Source organism: Ceratotherium simum, chromosome 31, assembly GCF_057802395.1.
Source record: "Ceratotherium simum simum isolate JZ-2026a chromosome 31, ASM5780239v1, whole genome shotgun sequence".
NCBI classification, from domain to species: Eukaryota; Metazoa; Chordata; class Mammalia; order Perissodactyla; family Rhinocerotidae; genus Ceratotherium; species Ceratotherium simum.
In genome coordinates, this window is record NC_141930.1 from 31,107,968 (window position 1) to 31,127,502 (window position 19,535).

The following is a 19,535-nucleotide window of genomic DNA, read 5'->3' on the forward strand; positions in this document are numbered from 1 at the left end:
GAATAAGCTTATTGATACTTTAAAGTCTCAGTTTTCTTTTTGGTAAAATACTAATAAAAATTCTAACCTTGTAGGATTTGTTGTGAGGTTTTAAGTGTCCAGCCAAGTGCCTTTAGGATGTGTTCCAGAAATGTATTTAGCAGATAATTCAGCGCAGCCCGTAATCCCAAAGCCCAAAAGCTTTTATAGAGATGGGGGTATCACCCACATCGGTGGTTTGTAATGGAGTTTCGTGGAGGGAGGCAAATGATTTTTGTCTTTCTATAATTTCAAATATGAATAAGTTGATTGTAATAATAGGCCAGCAGTAGGCTTGCAGTTTTTATAAATTCTATTTAAAAAAATATCTTTAATTCTTCTGCAATAATGGTTTAAGACCCTTTATGAAAATAAATAAGATTAGTGATAATTAGCTTTCCAAAGCATTTAATCCATGTTAGCCAATTATTATTACTTACTGAGTTTTCATGTTGAATTTGGTAATTTGAAAAATATTGCTATTTACATAAAGCTGATAGGGCGATGGGTGCAGTTGAAAGAGATTTGTCTCTTTTTCTGCTGTTCAGCTTCACAATGTTAATGTTAAATGATACATGTTTACTTCTTATACTAACTGGTCTTACGTTAAAATAAATTACTCTTGATTCAGCAGGACACTCTGATCGACTTAACCAGTAACTCCTGGTTATACTAAATTATTGATCAGTATTAAATGGCTACTTGTTTTTTAGATTTTTGGTTGAAAGAAAGTCCAAGCATGTCCTGTCACTGTGTTTTCCACTGGCTAATTACATTAAAATTTAAAAATATGAGGCTTTGACTAATTAAATTACTTGATACATAGTGAATCATTTTTGAATTAAAGTGCATTACATTTTGTTACATGTACAGAGGTTTTTGTTTTTAATTAATCTATAATAAATTAATTCAATTAATAAATTACATTGTTGGTAATCATATTTTAAAATATTGTACCAATATGTGTGTTTTTGTTTTTGTAATGCAGTATCATAGTTTATGACATTTATATAGTATCATAGTATTAGAATATACTATTTTATTTTATGTTAAAATATTATAGGTTTTCATAAACTTACATTAATGTATCTAGTGGTCTGGCAAATATGATATTTTAAGTGGCGTGGTAGAAACTCTGCTTAGATTGTCAGATATTTTCTTGATATACATTTGTGTATATATTAGGGTAAAGATTTTGAAAGCAAGTGCCCCTTTTAATATTTCGTGACGAGCATTCAGATTTTACAGACGTATTGGACTTTAGAACCTGAATAAATTTCACATGGTTTATTAAATATTTAAGCTTTTTTTTGTTTTTGTTTTTTTTTTTGTTTTTTTTTTTTATAATTTTTATTTATTTATTTTTCCCCCAAAGCCCCAGTAGATAGTTGTATGTCATAGCTGCACATCCTTCTAGTTGCTGTATGTGGGACGCGGCCCCAGCATGGCCGGAGAAGCGGTGTGTCGGTACGTGCTGGGATCCGAACCCAGGTCGCCAGTAGCCGAGTGCGCGCACTTAACCGCTAAGCCACGGGGCCGGCTCTAAATATTTAAGCTTTTTACACTGTGTTTAGTGGTAGTTTGTTAATCTGTAATGGATGGTCAGTCTTTGTAGTTAAATCATCAGTGAAGATGTTTTATTTTGCTTAATTTTGGAGTATCTCAGATTCTTATAAACTTTGAAATTCTTTAAAAATTTTTATAGCTCTTTTGATGAATACAGTTCAGAACTTAAATCTGGAAGATTGGAATGGAGTCCTGTGCACAAATCTGAGAAGTTTTGGAGAGAAAATGCTGTGAGGTTAAATGAGAAGAATTATGAGCTCTTGAAGTAAGTTTTCAGTTCCAGTTTACACCCTAATACCCTTGTTCCACTTCCTCACGAACACATTTTGTCACTCTTTTTAAAATTTTAGGTATTCTATAGTTTTAATTTGTATTTTCTTGGTCACTAATGTGGTTGAACACCTTTTCTTGTGCTTATTGGCCATTTGGATATCTTTTTTTTCCCAGGAGAAATGCCTGTTCAAGTATTTTTTTATTTTGTTTTATAAGAGTTCTATATGTATTTTGAACATGAATTCTTTGCCATATATATTCATCACAGCTATTTTCTCCTACTCTGTCACATGCCTTTTTACTCTTTAATTTCAACATAGCTCAGTTTATTAATCTTTTCCTTTGTGGCTAGTGCTTTTTTTGTGTCCTAGTTAAGAAGTTTTTGCCTACCCAAGGTGATATTTCTATGTTATCTGCTAGAACCTTTATTGTTTAGCATCTTGCAGTTAGGTCTCCATTCCATCTGGAATTGGTTTTTGGGTAAGGTATAAAGTAGGAGTCAGGTTCATTTTTTTCATTACATGGATATCTAATTGAACCAGCACCCTTTGTTGAAAGTAACACTTTCCCTACTGCTTTCCAGAGTTCGTTTTGTCATAATAGGATGACCAAATATGTGCAAGTGTTTGTCTTTTTTATTGAGATATAAATCACATACCACACAATTCACCCATTTAAAGTGTACAAATCACTGGTTTTTAGTAGATTCACAAACGTGTAACCATCAACACAGTCAATTTTAGAACATTTTCATCACTTCAGAAAGAAATCCTGTATCCTTTAGCTATCACTTCTCTATCCACTCATCCACCCGGCCCTAAGCAACCACTAATTTGCTTTCTGTCTCTGTGGGTTTGCTTATTATGAAAATTTCATATAAATGTAATCATATAGTATTTGTCCTTTCATGACTGGCTTCTTTCATTTACCATAATGTGTTCAAGTTTCGTTCATGTTGTAGCATTTATCAGTTCTTTATTCCTTTTTATGGTTGAATAATATTCCATTATATTGATATGTTGCATTTTATTTATCCACTCGTCAGTTGATGGACATTTGAGTTATTATGAAAAATGCCAGTAATGAACAGTCACGTACAAGTTCTTCTGTGAACGTATGTTTTTATTTCTCTTGCTTGGGTAGATACTTAGGAGTAGAATTGTTGAATCATATGGTGACTCCATGTTTAACTATTTGAGGAACTGCTAGATTGTTTTTCAAAGTGGCTATACAATTTTATAATCCCATCAACAGTGTATAAGGGTTCTGATTTCTCCACATCCTTGTCAACACTTGGTATTGTCTGGCTTTTTGATTCTAGCCATCTTATGAGTGTGAAGTGCTATCTCATTGTGGTTTTGGTTTTTATTTCCTTGATGGCTAATGATGTCAAGTATCTTTTCATGTGCTTATTGGCCATTTTATGTATTTTTTGGAGAAATGTCTGTTCAGATTCTTGGTTCATTTTTTAATTGGATTGTCTTTTTATTATATAGTTGTGAGAGTTCTTTATATATTTTGGATACAAGTCTCTGATCAAATATATGATTTGCAAATATTATCTCCCGTTTTTTGGGTTATCTTCTCACTTTCTTGATAATGTCCTTTGAAGCACAAACATTTTAAAATTTTGTTGAAGTCCAATTTATTTTTTCTTTGGTTCCTCATGCTTTTGGTGTCATACCTAAGAATCCACTGCCAAAACTTAAGGTTGTGAAGATTTACTCCTGTGTGTTCTGTAGTATTTTTATAGTTTTAGCATTAGGTCTTTGATCCATTTTGAGTTAATTTTTTATATGATGTGAGGTAAGGGTCCACCTTTATTCTTTTGCATGTGGCTATCCAGTTGTCCCAGTAACATTTGTTGAAAAGACTGTTCTTTCCCCATTGAATAGTCTTGGCATTCTTATTGAAAATCAATTACTATGAACACATGGGTTTATTTCTGGACCTTTAGTTCTGTTCTATTGGTCTATATGACTGTCCTGATACCAGTGCCACGCTGTCTTGATTACTGTTGCTTTATAGTATGTTTTGAAATCCAGAAGCATGAGTCTTCCATTTTCTTTTTGTTTTGAGTGGATCTTAATTTATTTAATCAGTCCCTTAATGATAGATATTTAATATTGTTGCCAGATTTTGCTGTTACAAACAGTGCAAGAATTACTGTATATACACCTTACTGTAACTTTTAAAATTAATAAACTTTAATTTTTAGAATAATTTTTAGAATAATTTTAGTTATACAGAAAAATTGAGGGGAAAGTACAGCGAGTTCTCATATACCCTCTCTTCCCCTACTAGGCACAGCTTTCCCTATTTTTAACATCTTTCATTACTGTGGTACATTTGTTACAATTGATGAACCAATATTTATACATTATTTTTAACTGAAGTCCATAGTTTACATTAGGGTTGATGCTTTCTGTTGTACAGTTCATTCTGTGTTATACATTCTGTGGGTTTTGACAAATGCATAATATCATGTATCTCCCATTACAGTATCATACAGTTTGACTGCCCTAAAAATTCCCTATGTTCCACCTCTTCATTTCTCCCTTCTTCCCTCTTTCTCTGAGCCCCTGGCAACCATTGATCTTTTTACTATCTCTATAGTTTTCCCTTTTCCAGAATGTCATATAGTTGGAATCAAACAGTATGTAACCTTTCAGACTGGTTTCTTTCCCTTAACAAGATACATTTAGGGTTCCTCCATGTTTTTTGGTGCCTTGATAGCTCAGTTCTTTTTATTGCTGAATATTCCATTGTATGGCTGTACCATAATTTGTTATCCATTGAAGGACATTTTGGTTGCTTCAAAGTTTTGGCAATTATGAATAAAGTTGCTGTAAACATCTGTGTACAGGATTTTGTGTGGACATAAGTATTCAGCTCATTTGGGTAAATACCAAGGGAGCATGGTTGCTGGATTGTATGGTAAGACTATGTTTAGTTTTATAAGAAACTGCCAAACTGTTTTCCAAAGTGACAGTACTGTTTTGCATTCCCACTGGTGATGAATGAGAGTGCCTGTTGCTCTACCTCCTTGTTAGCACTTGGTATTGTCAGTGTTCAGGATTTTGGCCATTCTAATAGGTGTGTAGTGGTATCTCACTGTCATATTAATTTGCAATTCCCTGATGACATATGATGTTGATCATCTTTTCATATGCTTATTTGCCATCTTGTCTGTCTTCTTTGATGAGGTATCTCGTCAGGTCTTTTAACCATTTTTAAATTTAGTTGTTTGTTTTATTATTGTTGAGTTTTAAGAGTGCTTTGTATGTTTTGGATAGAAGTCCTTTATCAGATATGTGCTTTGCAAATATTTTCTCTCCATCACTGGGCTTGTCTTTTCATTCCCTTCACAGTGTCTCACAGAGCAGAATTTTTTAATCTTAATGATGTCCAGCTTATCAGTGTTTTCTTTCATGGATTGTGCCATGTTGTTGTATCTAAAAAGTCATTGCCATACCCAAGGTTGCCTAGATTTTCTCCTGTTATTTTCTAGAAATTTTATAGTTTTGTCTTTTTCATTTAGAGCTATGATTTATTTTGAATTTATTTTTGTGAAGGATGTAAAGTTTGTATCTACATTTACTTTTTTGCATGTGGATATGCAGTTATTTCAGCACCATTTGTTGAAAAGACTTTGCTCCGTTCTATGGCTTTTGCTCCTTCATCAAAGATTCATTGACTGTATTTGTGTTGTCTGTTTCTGGGCTCTCTATTCTGTTCCATTGATCTATTTGGCTATTCTTTGACCAGTACCATACTATGTTAATTACTGTAGCTTTATAGTAAATCTTGAAGTCATGTAGTGTCAGTTCTCTGACTTTGTTCTTCTCCAGTGTTGTTTGTTCAGATCTTTTGTTTCTCCATATAAACTTTAGAATCAGCTTGTCGATATCCACAAAATAACTTGCTGAGATTTTGGTTGAGATTGCATTGAATCTGTAGATCAGGTTGAGAAGAACTGACATCTTGACAGTATTGAGTCTTTCTATTCATGAACATGGAATCTCTCTCCATTTATTTAGTTCTGCTTTGATTTCTTTCATCAGAGTTCTGTAGTTTTCTTTATATAGATCTTGTATATATTTTGTTAGATTTATACCTAAGTATTTCATTTTTTGGGGGGTGCTAAGTAAATGGTATTATGTTCTGAATTTCAAATTCAGTTTGTTCATTGCTGGTATATGGGAAAGTGATTGATTTTTGTATATTAACCATGTATCCTGCAACCTTGTTATAATTGCTTATTAATTCAAGGAGTTTTTAAATTTATTTTTTTGAATTTCTCCTTAGACCATGGTGTCATCTGCAAATAAAGACAGTTTTATTTTTTTCTTCCCAATCCATATGCCTTTTATTTCCTTATCTTGTCATATTGCATCAGCGAGTACTTCTAGTATGATGTTGAAAAGGAGTGGTGAAGGGAAATTCTTGCCTTGTTTCTGATCTTATCAGGAAAGCTTCTAATTTCTCACCATTAAATATGATGTTAGCTGTAGGTTTTTTGTAAATGTTCTTTGTCAAGTTAAGTTTCATCTGTTCTTAGTTTGCAGAGAATTTTTGTCGTTAATGGGTGTTGAATTTTGTTGAATGATTTTTCTGCATCTATTGATAAGATTGTGTGATTTTCATTCTTGGCCTGTTGATGTGATGAGTTACATTCATATATTCTCACATGTTGAGCTGGCTTTGCATACCTGGAATAAATCTGACTTGGTCATGGTACATAATTCTTTTTATATATTGTTAGATTTGATTTGCTAATATTTTGTTTGCATCTATGTTCATGAGAGACATTGTCTGTAATTTTCCTTTTTTGTGATGTCTTTGTTTGATTTTGTGTTACGGTAATGCTGGCTTGATAGAATGAGTTAGGAAGTGTTCCCCTGCTTCGATTTTATGGAAGAAATTGTAGAGAATTGATATCATTTCCTCCTTAAATGTTTGGTAGAATTTGCTAATGAAACCATCTGGGCCTGGTGCTTTCTGTTTTGGAAGGTTATTAATTATTGATTCAATTTCTTTAACAGATATACACCTCTTCATATTATCTTTTTCTCCTTGAGTGGCACCGTGGGGACCTTCATATGGCTGGGCCTCTAGAAGTTTTTATCTTTCAAGCTGGTCCTTGCTCAGTTTCCAGCAATTAGTCAATTACCCTTTAAGTATTTCTTTTAGTTGGTGGGTCCAGCAGCAGCTTCTGCTCCCAATTAGCCCTGAGTCTCTGTATTTGTCTCTCTCTCTAGCTTGTGGGATGGTGGTTTGCCCTGGGACCTCAGTTCTCTGTTGAATCTAAGAAGAGGTGTTGATTTTCAGTTTGTTTAGCTTTTTCTTCTTGTGAGGACAGGAGTGATGGACTTTCAAGCTCTTGACATGTTGAGCTGGAAACTGAAAGCCTGTTTTTCTTTTTCAAGATGGTTTTGGCTATTCTGGGTCCCTTGCCATTTCATATGAATTTTAGAATCACCTTGTTAAATTCTACAAAGAAGCCAGTTAGTATTCTATAAGGGATTGTGACAGAAGCTGTAAATCAATTTGGGGAGTATTGCCATTTTAATATTTAGTGTTCAGATCCACGAATAGGGGATGCTTTCCCATTTATTTAGATTATGTTTAATTTCTTTTCAACAGTGTTCTGTAGTTTTCAGAGTATATGTTTTGCATTTTTTTGCTTAATTTGTTTCTAAATTTGACTTCCTTTTCATGCCATTGTAAATTCAACTGTTTTCTTAGCTTCGTTTTCAATTGTTCATTGCAAGTTTATAGAAATACAATTGATTTTTGTGTATTGCTCTTATATTCTGCAGTCTCTCTGAGGTCTTTTTATTAGTTTTAGTAGTTTTTCTTACTGATTCCTTTTTGTTTTCTATATACAAGATCATGTCATCTGTGAATAGCGAGTTTTACGTCTCACTTTCCAATGTGGATGCCTTTTATTTCTTTTTCTTGCCTAATTATCCTCCCTAGAATCTCTACTATGCAAATTCTTCTTGAATTCTTTTTTCTGTTCCATCATTTATTTGTCTATTCTTGCTCCAATACTACATTATGTTAATTGCTGTACTTTACAGTAAGTCTTGGTGTCTGGTAGCATGAGCACTCCAAATTTGTTGTTCTTCCAAGGTGTCTTGGTGCCTTTTGGCTCTGTGAATTTCTGTACACATTTTAGAATAAACTTGTTAACAATTCTGGTACAATTTTGTTTGGGAATCTATAGTGCAATCTAGGGAGAATTGGTATTTTTAAAATTTTTGGGTCTCCAATCCATGAACATGGTGTAGCTTTCCATTTATATAGGATTTCCTTCAGATAATGTTATGGTCTTGCCATCTTCCCTTAGATTTTTTTCCTATGTATTGGGTTTTTTGGCATTCCTGTAGATTATGCCATTTAAAATTTTTTGTTTTCTATTTCAGCTTCAGTAGAACTTTTTGTGATGATAGAAATAATTTATGTTTGTGCTGTTCAGTACAGTAGTCAGTGGTGTTGCTGGTGTGTCTGAGAAACTGAATTTTTAATTCACAGGCATACCTCGGAGACATTGCTGGTTTGGTTCCAGACCGCCACAATAAAGTGAATATCGCAATAAAGCAAGTCACACCATTTTTTTGGTTTCCCAGTGCATCTAAAAGTTGTGTTTACACTATACTATGTCTATTAAGTTTGAAATAGGATTATGTCTAAAAAAACAATATACATACCTTAATTAAAAAATACTTTATTGCTAAAAATGCTAACCATCATCTGAGCCTTCAGTGAGTCGTAATCTTTTTGCTGGTGGGGGGTCTTGCCTTGATGTTGATGGCTGCTGACTGATCAGGGTGGTGGTTGCTGAAGGTTGGGGTGACTGTGGCAATTTCTTAAAACAACAATGAAGTTTGCTGCATTGATTGACTGTTTCTTTCACAAACGATTTCTCTGTGGCATGTGATGCTGTTTGATGGCATTTTAGCCATGGTAGAACTTGCAAAATTGGAATCAGTCCTCTCAAACTCTGCCACTGCTTTATCAGCTAAGTTTATGTGATATTCTGAATCCTTTGTTGTCATTTCAACAATCTTTACAGCATCTTTACCAGGAGTAGTTTCATCTCAAGAAACCACTTTCTTTGCTTATTCATAGGAAACAATTCCTCATCCATTAAAGTTTTATCATGAGATTGCAGCAATTCAGTCACATCTTCAGGCTTCACTTCTAATTCTAGTTCTCTCGCTATTTCTACCACATCTGCAGTTACTTCTACCACTGAAGTCTTGAACCTCTCAAAGTCATTCATGAGGAAGAAGAATCAACTTCTTCCAAACTCCTGTTAATGTTGATATTATTTTTTTTGCAGGGAAAGATTTGCTGTGAGCTAACATCTGTTGCCAGTCTTCCTCTTTTTTTTCCTTCTTCTCAAAGCCCCAGTGCATGGTTGTATTTCCTAATTGTAAGTCCTTCTAGTTCTTCTATGTGAACCACTGCCACAGCATGGCAACTGACAGACTGGTGGTATGGTTCTGCGACTAGGAAATGAACCTGGGCTGCCAAAGCGGAGAGCGCAGAACTTGAACCACTAGACCATCAGGGCTGACTCCTGATATTTTGACCTCTTTCCATGAATCATGAGTGTTCTTAATGGTATCTATAATGGTGAATCCTTTCCAGAAGGTTTTCAGTTTACTTTGCTCAGATCCATCAGAGGAATCACTATCTATGGCAGCTATAGCCTTATGAAATGTGTTTCTTAAATAATAAGACTTGAAAGTCAAAATTATTCCTTGCTTCATGGGCTGCAGAATAGATGTTGTGTTAGCAGGCGTGAAAACAACCTTAATCTCGTAGTACCTTTCCATCAGAGCCTTTGGGTGACCAGGTGCCTTGTCAATGAGCAGTGATATTTTGAAAGGAATTTTTTTTTCTGGGCAGTAGGTGTCTACAGTAAATCATGTTGTAAGCAGATGTGCTGTCATCCAGGCTTTGTTGCTCTGTTTATAGAGCATAGGCAGAGTAGATTTAACGTAATTCTTAAGGGCCCTAGGATTTTTAGAATGGTCAATGAGCACTGGTTTCAACTTAAAGTCACCAGCTGCATTAGCCCCTAACAAGAGAGTCAGCCTGTCCTTTGAAGCTTTGAAGCAAGTCATTGGCTTCTCCTCTGTGGCTATAGCCACTTAGTAGGTCTGGGGTAGTAGGTTTGTGATTCAGCATTTCTAATAAGTGTCCAAGTGATACTGATGCTGCTGATTTGCAGACCTAATTTTGAGTATCAAGGGTCTCAGCCATGTGGAGAAAGGCTCAGGTCACTGAATATGATTAAAGAAAGGCATTGGCAAACTTTTCTGTAAAGTCCCAGAAGGTAAACATTTTAGGTTTTGTGAGCCATTCAGTCTGTCACAACTACTCACCTGTATCCTTGTAGTGCCAAATATTTTTAAAAGTGGCAGCTGCCAGGTTTGGACTTCAGCTGTAATTTGCTGTCCTTTGGTTTAAGGTATTCAGAACAACTATTCTGTTATGCTTTTAAGAACTCTTCATTAATATCATTTTCTTATTATTTCTTAAAATAATTTCTTAAGAAAATTTCAAAATAATAAAAATAACATCAAAGTAATTTAATCTTGAAATTATTAAAATGTTTCAGTTGGATTAAATTAAAGTTAATTTTAGAATAATTTGCAAGTTGGCCTTTTGAAAAGAACATACAGGCGTACTTCGTTTTATTGTGCCTTGCAGGTGTTGTGTTTTTTACAGATGGAAGGTTTGCAGCAGCCCCACATTGAGCAAGTCTTTTGGCGCCATTTCTCCCGCAGCATTTGTTCACTTCTTGTCTCTGTGTCACATTTTGATAGTTCTTGTAAGGCTTCACACTCCTTTATTATTATTATATTTCTTATGGTGATCTGTGATAGTGATCTTTGATGTTACTATTGTAATTGTTTTAAGGCGCCATGATGTGTGCCCATATAAGATGGCAAACTTAATTGATAAATGTTGTGTGTGTTCTGACTGTTCCACCGACCAGCTGTTCCTCCCTTTCTCTCCCTTCCTTGGCCTCTCTACTCCCTGAGACACAACAAAATTGAAATTAGGCCAGTTACTTACCCTACAATGGCCTAGTGAAAGGAAGAGTCGGTTGCTGTGGCAGACTTCTGTGTTGTCTTATTTTAAGACATTGCCACAGCCACCCCAGCCTTCAGCAGCCACCACCTTGATCAGTTAGCAGCCGTCAACACAGAGGCAAGACTCTCCACCAGCAAAAAGATTATGACCCACTGAAGGCTCAGATGATGGTTAGCATTTTTTAGCAATAAAGTGTTTTATTTTAATTTCAGGTGTACGTCATTTTTCATATAGACTACATCGTGTTGACTACCAGAAGTCTAGTTTCTATTCATCACCATGCAAATGTCCCCCTTTACCCCTTTCACTTTCCCCCCTCTCCTCTTCCCCTCTGGTAACCACCAATCTGTTCTCTGTATCTATGTGTTTGTTGTTCTGTTTTTTTTTTCCCCACATATGAGTGAAATCATGCAGTATTTGTCTTTCTCGATCTGACTTATTTCACTTAGCATTAATACCGTCAAGGTCCATCCATATTGATGCAAATGGCAAGACTTCATATTTTTTATGATTGAGTAGTAGTCCATTGTATATATATATACCACATCTTCTTTATCCATCATCTTTCGGTGGGTACTTGGCTATTGTAATAATGTTGTAGTGAACATAGGGGTGCATATATCTAACAAGAAATAACAAGTGTTGGCGAGGATGTGGAGAAAAGAGAACCCGAGTGTACTGTTGGTGGGAATGTAAATTGGCCCAGCCACTATGGAAAACAGTATGGAGATTCTTCAAAAAATTAGAAATAGAACTACCATATGATTCAGCTATTCCACTTCTGAGTATTTATCCAAAGAATATGAAAACAGTAGAGTATTTTTAAATTAGGGTATGTGCATTGTTTTTTTAGAAGTAATGCTATTGCACACTTAATAGACTACAGTATAGTGTTAACATAACTTATATGCACCAAGAAACCAGATTTGTGTCACTTACTTTATCGCGATAGTCCCTTGATTGCAGTGGTCTGGAACCAAATCTGCAGTGTCTCCGAAGTATGCCTGTAGTCTGAAATGTTAAAAATGAGAATGTATGGGAAGTTGAACAGATGATGTGGTTCTTCTTAGTGGGTTTTCGTGTGCTTGAATGAACTGCCGTCAGGGTGCAGTTGTGCTTGTGTGGGCTGGAGTCAGCAGATAATCATTCAAATCTCAGTTTCAACATTTGCTGTGTCCTTAGGCCAATTACATAACTTTTCTGGGTCTTATTTCCTCATTTATGAGTTGATGTGAGGAATATATTTACACAGGGTTTGGAACATGCAAGTGTATAATAAATGCTCATTTCCTGTCTCATCTGTTATTTGGAAATGCAGATTTCCCAGTTAGTCTGAAAGATTGAAGGTGTGTAATTACTTCATAATGAAATGATTCCTTGATTGACAACAGAGTTCTTTATTGGTGCTTCCTCTTGTTTATAGAGGTTAGCTATTTGACAGGCTGAGATGATGATAGAAAAAGATAGTAGAGAAACCTAGAACCACAGTCTTAGGGGACTTTACCAAATGAGTGCACTCTAGAAACTAAAGTAAGCAAGCTTCATAGATTCATAAGATTTTGAACAAAATAGAGTTTTACTACTTTTAAGTATTCACTTTAATGCAAATGATATGAGCAAAGATAGTTGTGATTCAAGTTGTTTTCTAGTAAAGATTTTAAGAAATAAGATTTATATTTTGTAAGTGAATAGTTCGTATGTAAGCAGACAACCAAGTGATTTCAAAACTTTTTTCTCTTAAATATTTTAAACTTAGATTTTCAAGTTAAGTTTAATTTTAAATTAACTGTATTAAGGGATAGTAACATCTTGAGCATCTTGGTAAAATTAGGTAACTTTTTTTTTTTAACGGATGTGCGTATATTGGTAAATCGTTGTATTCTAAGTTATATCAAACAGCCTGGGCCAAGTCATTCAAGCACTCTTAAAGGCATACAAAACTAAAGTGAAAAGGTTTCTTCACTGCTATTCTACCTCAGACTCTTCCCCAGCAGTAACCAGAGTCAACAGGTGGTACAGTCTCCGGTGTTCTTTTGTTCATAGACATGTCTGTACCTGCATCTTTATACAGTTAATGTGTTGTTTACCAACGGAGATAGGTTCTAAGAAATGCGTTGTTAGGCAATTTTGTTGTTGTGCAAACATCATAGACTGTACTTACACAAACCTAGATGGTATAGCCTACTGCATACGTAGGCTGTATGGTAGTAATCTTATGGGACCACCGTCATAAATGCGGTCTATTGTTGAGTGGAACATCGTCATGCAGCAGATGACTGTATAGAGTTATTTATACATTTATACATGTCACCACATACACATGTCACATACTAAATGTTAGTCTGTGACTTGTCTTTTTCACTTACTATGGCTTTGGGTCTCTTAAAATGACTTAGTCTTTTTTTGTGTGTGTGTTTGGCTACTGTATTTCACTGAGCCTCAGTTTACCTCTCTGTGAAATAGGGAGAACTAATAATCCTAGTATTAGAGCTTAGATAAAATGGTGGATGTGAAATTGCTTTGTACACAAAGTTATTGTTGTTGCAAAGGAAAAAGCAGGCACTGCCAGCATGGAAGAAGAAATGGAGGGAAAAGCCTGACACTTCCATGTGGCCTCCACCCTCTGGCATTTTCTCTTAGTCATTTTTTAAGATAGTGTACACAGACATCTTTGTGGAAATGTGAAAATATTTCTGTAGGATAAAGTCCTAGAAATAGAATTGCTGGGTCAAAAGGTCTGTGTATTTTAAATTCCATTAGGAGCTGTCAAAATTGTTTTTCCCAATTGGCATCACCGTTTTATACTTTATGCATTTCTTTCAAGAAGTGTTTATTGAGCATCTGTTGTATGGTCGGTACTGTTCTAGGTGTTGCAGATACAATGGCAAATATGACAAAGTTCTTATTCTCATTAAGCTTACATTGTACAGTCCTGCGCCGCATAATGATGTTTTGGTCAGCAGCAGAACGCATATACGATGGGGGTCCCATAAGATTGGTACCATATAGCCTGGATGTGTAGTAGGTTATACCACCTAGATTTGTGTAAGTACACTCTACCATGTTCACACAATGACAGAATCGCCTAGTGATGCATTTTTCAGAATGTATCCCTGTTATTAAACGATGCATGACTGTATTTGGGAGAGAAAGACTAAGCAAATAGTCAAGTAAATATATAATATAATAGCTGGTGGTGATTAGTACTGTGAAGAAAAATCAGGAGGAGGGGATAGAGAATGATGAGGGAGGGTACTGCCTTAGGGTGATCGGAGGCTTTTAAGCAATAGGTGGCATTTGAGCTGAGAACTGAATAAAACATATTTTCTCAGTATTCTACTGGGTTCAGTTAGCTAATTCTTTAAGGAGTTCATATCTATGTCTAAGGGAGTGGCTGTTGCTGGCATATTAGAAAGCAATTTTTTTATATTTTATATAAAATATATTTATATTTATATTTTGTACCTACCCATCTTTAAAAACTACTCATTCTAATTGGTTCTCACAGTTAGGCTCTGCTTGTAGAATGAGTTGAGAAGTTTTCCATCTGTTTCTGTGCCCTTGAGCAGTTTAAATAACATAGGGATTATGTATTCCGTGAATGATCTCCATTTGCACTCATAAGGAAGGCAGTCCTTTCCCAGCTGATTGGATTCTGAGCAGTGTAGTCCCCCTTTCCCTTCACTCCCCAGGATACATGCATCCCTTTGTAAGACGCGCCCCCTCCCTGGAGGTCCTTGAGGAGGCAGAAGTCTGTGGTCATGGCTCCAGGCTCCCAGCAGAAGGGAGCCTTCACTGCTGTTGGTGGTTGGCTCCTCTTCCCAGAAATACCCATCAGACTCCAGCAGTAGTTTCACTCAGCTTGTATGTTGCTCTGGAAAAGATATTAGGAGGGCAGGGGAGTCCGGATTGTGAATTTGGGCTGCCATCTTCTCAGAAACATTCACTTGCTGTTGTGGATTTAGTTATATTTATAAAGTCTTTTGTGCGAGTTGGAGCAAGAGAGAGGAGAGATGCATGTGCTCAGTGCTCAGGCTCCATCTTGATCACAGCTGAAAGTAATTTGTTCCTAATACTAACAAAAGGCTTACAAATGATTTATTTTCAAAATATCATTAGCAAAGATCCTCTGGTAGTTGTATATTAAAATAACATTTACTCACATTCTAGTTGTCTTTCTTGAGAGGGAAGGAGAGAGAGTCCCTGGTATTTTGGGAATTGTGTGTGGTATATGTTGAGAATCTGAAAGTAACCTGTTATACATGTATAAAGGTTTGAAAACTGCTGATGTGTAATGTATTATGCATAATAGTGAAGTCTGTAGAAAATATGATTATAAACGTCTATTTTCAGGAAGATACCTGCCTTATACCTGTGCTCTGTTGTACCCTGTAGAAGAATTAGAAATGAATCTCTCTTTGGATTAAATTTATTTCAGAATTTTGACAAAACTTCTGGAGGTGTCAGATGATCCACAAGTCTTAGCCGTTGCTGCTCATGACGTTGGAGAATATGTGCGGCATTATCCACGAGGCAAACGGTGAGAGAAGAGCCATTAATTTCACTTGGGTTTCCTGAAACGAATGGAATCTACATAGAGTCCTAACTAATGTACTTATCTAAAATAGAGTAGTTTACCAGAGGAGCTAATGGAGTAAGCAAAATCAAGATTACCATAATACTGGGAATTATGATAAACCTAATTAAAAGTGGGTAGTATAAAAATATAAGTACACCTGTATAATACTGTTATGAGTAGCCAGCAGAGATCACAATAGATATTTCATGTTCAGGATTTTCTTTGGTTTGTATAATTTAATTCAAAGCCATTTTGTGAGCACTGGTTATTTTTCAACTACTATTTGTAGTTACAGAGATGAATTAAACATTGTTATTGAACTCAGTGGGTTCAAAGTATAAAAGGAAATATAACACCTGTAAAGAAAAGTTAGAGTAGCTGTATAGTAATGAAATTGTGTATTTCAAAGTATCGAAGAGAGGACTTTCACATGAGAGGAGACAGGTGAGGCTTTACAGAGGAGGTGATGCGGGCTACATAATTTAAAATCACTTAGATACATTAACAACGAAAAAATAAGACAGGCTTTTTTTTGAAAAATAAGACATCAGGGTGCCAGTATCATATCAAGGGAGAAAACATTAAATGGGACAAAGGGCTGTTTTATGTTGTTTGGAAAAGCAGGAATGCATAGTGCCTTGGTTTGAATTGTTGCTGCTCCATTTACTGATTGGTTTTCTAATCTGTAAAATTGGGATGATAATCATATTCCTTTCTCATGAGGTTGATGTGAGAATTAAATGAGTTAATCCAAGTACAGTGATTAGAATAGTGCCAGTAGGTACATAATAAGTTCTCAGTAAGAATTAGCCACTTTTATTATTATTAATGTTAAAATCTTATATTCATCAAAGCTATCTATAAGGAAGATATGTAACAATATTTATCTTATTTATCATAAAACAGTATCATATAAACCCAGAAGCTCTTAGAATGTGGAAAAAAATGGCAGAGCCACAGTTGTAGTTGCAGACTTTAACATTCCACAATTGAACTTCATGACTTCTTCTTTGTCCTTACTGTGTATAAGTATTCAGACATTATGAAACATGTCAATGACTAGATGGAGGTGCATCCCTTCAAGTAGAGAAATTACCTTTTCCCCCCACGTGTCTATGGAATATATTATTTTTGATTTTTATCTTGATTTTTCTATATCTGATTACAAAACAGCTCAGGCTGCTTTGTATTGGTGGACTTTGGTAACCCTGACTCCAAAATTATGACAGTTTCCTCTGGAGCGGAATTTGCCAGTGCTGTGGAATATCATGTGGGTCACATACTGAGTTGTCAGGATTGACACTATTACATGGAGAACTAGGCTTGGAGTAGGTAAGAGGCAACCCACTTTTGGGTTCAGATATAAGAAGGAGAGGTTGTAATTCATGTCCCTTTGGAGTAAAGGGAAATGTTTTTCTTGGATTTCTTCTGGGTTGGAATAATGACCGTGAACATCTCTGAACTCCACATGATGGGTAAATATGCAAAGTGTAGCATGGTAACCTCTAGGTTTGAAGGGATGGGTCTGTCCCACGGTTAGAGCTGTTCTTGAGGATAAATGAGGGAAGCAATATTAGGCCAGTGGTATATGGGAAACTACTCAGGATTTTGGTACATCCTTCAGGGAAAGTCGAAAATTATTTAGTGTACTGAGTCACTGAGTGTTTGAACTGCAGGACGTTTTCATTCTGATCCAGCAAACCCTTGTTAATGGTCTTGCATAGAACTTGATTTCAGGTGCACTTCAGAAGGCAGATGGCATAGATACAGACAGATACACAAGTCTGTGTGTGTAAAAGAGTTTTGTACATTATCAGAAGTTTCAAAAACAAATAGAAAATGAATGTTATGAAAAAAGCTTTTTTGGGGAAAATAATAACAAAAATAGCAAATTAGATTTATGCCTCACTCCATCTCTGAAAGAAAGCATTAAAAGATTCTACACTATTTATTGCAGCATTATTGATAATAGCAAAAATTTTGAAAATAACCTAAACATGCAATTTAATGACAGATTACACTGTACACAGATAAACACTGTGGTACATTCATATGTAATAATAATGGAAATTTGATGATGATGTGGGAAAATCTTTTTATAATATGCAATAAGCTGAGCGTAATATGACCTCAATTATTAGATGTGAACATACACATACTCCATGAAACAAGTCAATGAAAGTATTAATAGTGGCTATCTCCCATCTGTAGGTTTACAGATAATTTCTATTTTTTTCTTTGTAGATTCTGTATTTCCTGATTGCAGGTGGGAAAGAGAAACTAATATATTGTGGTTGGGACCCGTCAGACCAGTTCAGTGACGTGTTGTTGTTTCTTCTAAATCTGAATTTGTATGAAGAATTAATGTGTGTATGCTTGCACATCCCCAAACCATGAGTGTTGGAGGAGATTCTCCCAATTGGGAAGAGATACATGTAGAAAAGTGCTATAGACACCAAATCCTTCCCACTGCCCATTGGAATGGTGAGGATTTAGTACAAGTGTCTCTGCCCTCTGATGGCAAAAACTTCCACTGTATAGATGGTGTCATGTTGGTTGGCAAGTCATAAACCTCAGTCTCAATGGCCCTGATGCAGAGCTATCACACCTCTGCCAGCAGAGGTGGCTGATACACCCCAGCCACATCCAGGAGGCTGCCTCCCAGGTAAAGTTTCTGAGAACTATGTAGGCAGATTCACAGTGCTCAGTGCCTCCAGCACTCAAGGGAAAACTGCTGTCTTTTCAACCCCCAGTACCAAAAAGGTATGGACTCTGAGTTTTGAAGACAGTATGGGCTACACATTGGCTTTCTCTTTGGTCTTTTATATCTGCTAACCTGCAAGTGAGCAGCCTTTGAGGAGGAGGGCCCAGACCAACCAACTGCATTGAGAGCTCTTGGGCACTGTGACATGCTCCTTTGTGGCTCCATGACCTGTGTGACCCCTTTGAGCTATGGTCAGTGTGACTGATGATTTTGCTGACTGGAGCCTCTCACAGAGGGAGGCGGCCTCCATCCAGAGGCACCCCTTGGGGTTTTGGACTCATCACCTCCCTGATGTGGCTACTAGGTTTACCCCTTTTGAAAAGCAGCTTTTTGCCTGCTGCTGTTGAACTCACCCAGGTAGGCCTTGGGACTCTGCCATTCCCATTTTGGGGTGGGTCAACTCAGACTCTACAACTAACAAGGTGGGAAGGACCCAACAGGCCTTGCTTGTCAAATGGAAATGCAATATTTAAGAATGCAGGCAGCTGGCCCCAGCAACATCTTGGCTTTACATGAAAAGTGACAGCTGTCACTTTGGGGGAAACTTGATCTCCAGTCTAGCAGCTAAAGCAAACCCACTGGCTCACTGGAGCCCTATACTCACAGAGGTTGCCCTGAATGCCTGGGCTTGGGTTACGGATGGTTCAGCGAAGTTGAAACCTAAGGTAGTCCACTGGGTTGCCACCACTGTTCGACCTCAGCACCAGTTACACAGACCCAAACATAGACATGATCACTCCACTCAGTGGGCAAACTCAAGGCCATCTTGTAGCTCTGGCCATCATCTCCTTGATGAACTATTATATTTTTACTGAGTCCTAATTCTTCGTCTAGCTTCTTGGTCTGCCACTTGAAAAACTGTGAACTAGCATATTAGACACCCCTCTTTGAGCCAAGAAATATGGAAAGTAACTGCAGTGCTGATCAAACCCACACTGCCCAGATTGCCAGCTTTGCTCTCTGGATGATCTATCCAGTGTTGAAAGTGAAGTATTGAAGTTCTCTGCTATTATTGTATTGCTATTTATTTCTCCATTCAGGTATGTTAATATTTGCTTTATATATTTAGGTGCTCCTTTATTGGGTGTATAAATATTTATAATTTTTATATCCTTTTGATGAATTGACTTTTATCCCTATACAGTCACCTTCTTTGTCACTTGTGACTGTTTTTTAATGAAAGTCTATTTTATCTGATATAAGTATAGCCACTTCTAC

The 19,535-nt window shown here is 36.2% G+C and overlaps 1 protein-coding gene across 4 annotated transcripts in view; it reads left to right on the forward strand.

The window, feature by feature from the left end:
- Window positions 1–19,535, forward strand: part of ATP6V1H (ATPase H+ transporting V1 subunit H) — a 117,221-nt gene that overhangs the window by 51,894 nt on the left and 45,792 nt on the right. For all 4 annotated transcript variants that reach the window (XM_087420568.1, XM_087420571.1, XM_087420570.1 and 1 more), the window contains 2 exons: window positions 1,724–1,849; window positions 15,413–15,514. In XM_087420568.1, coding sequence (XP_087276694.1) covers window positions 1,724–1,849; window positions 15,413–15,514 — 228 coding nt within the window. The remainder of the gene's footprint in view (window positions 1–1,723; window positions 1,850–15,412; window positions 15,515–19,535) is intronic.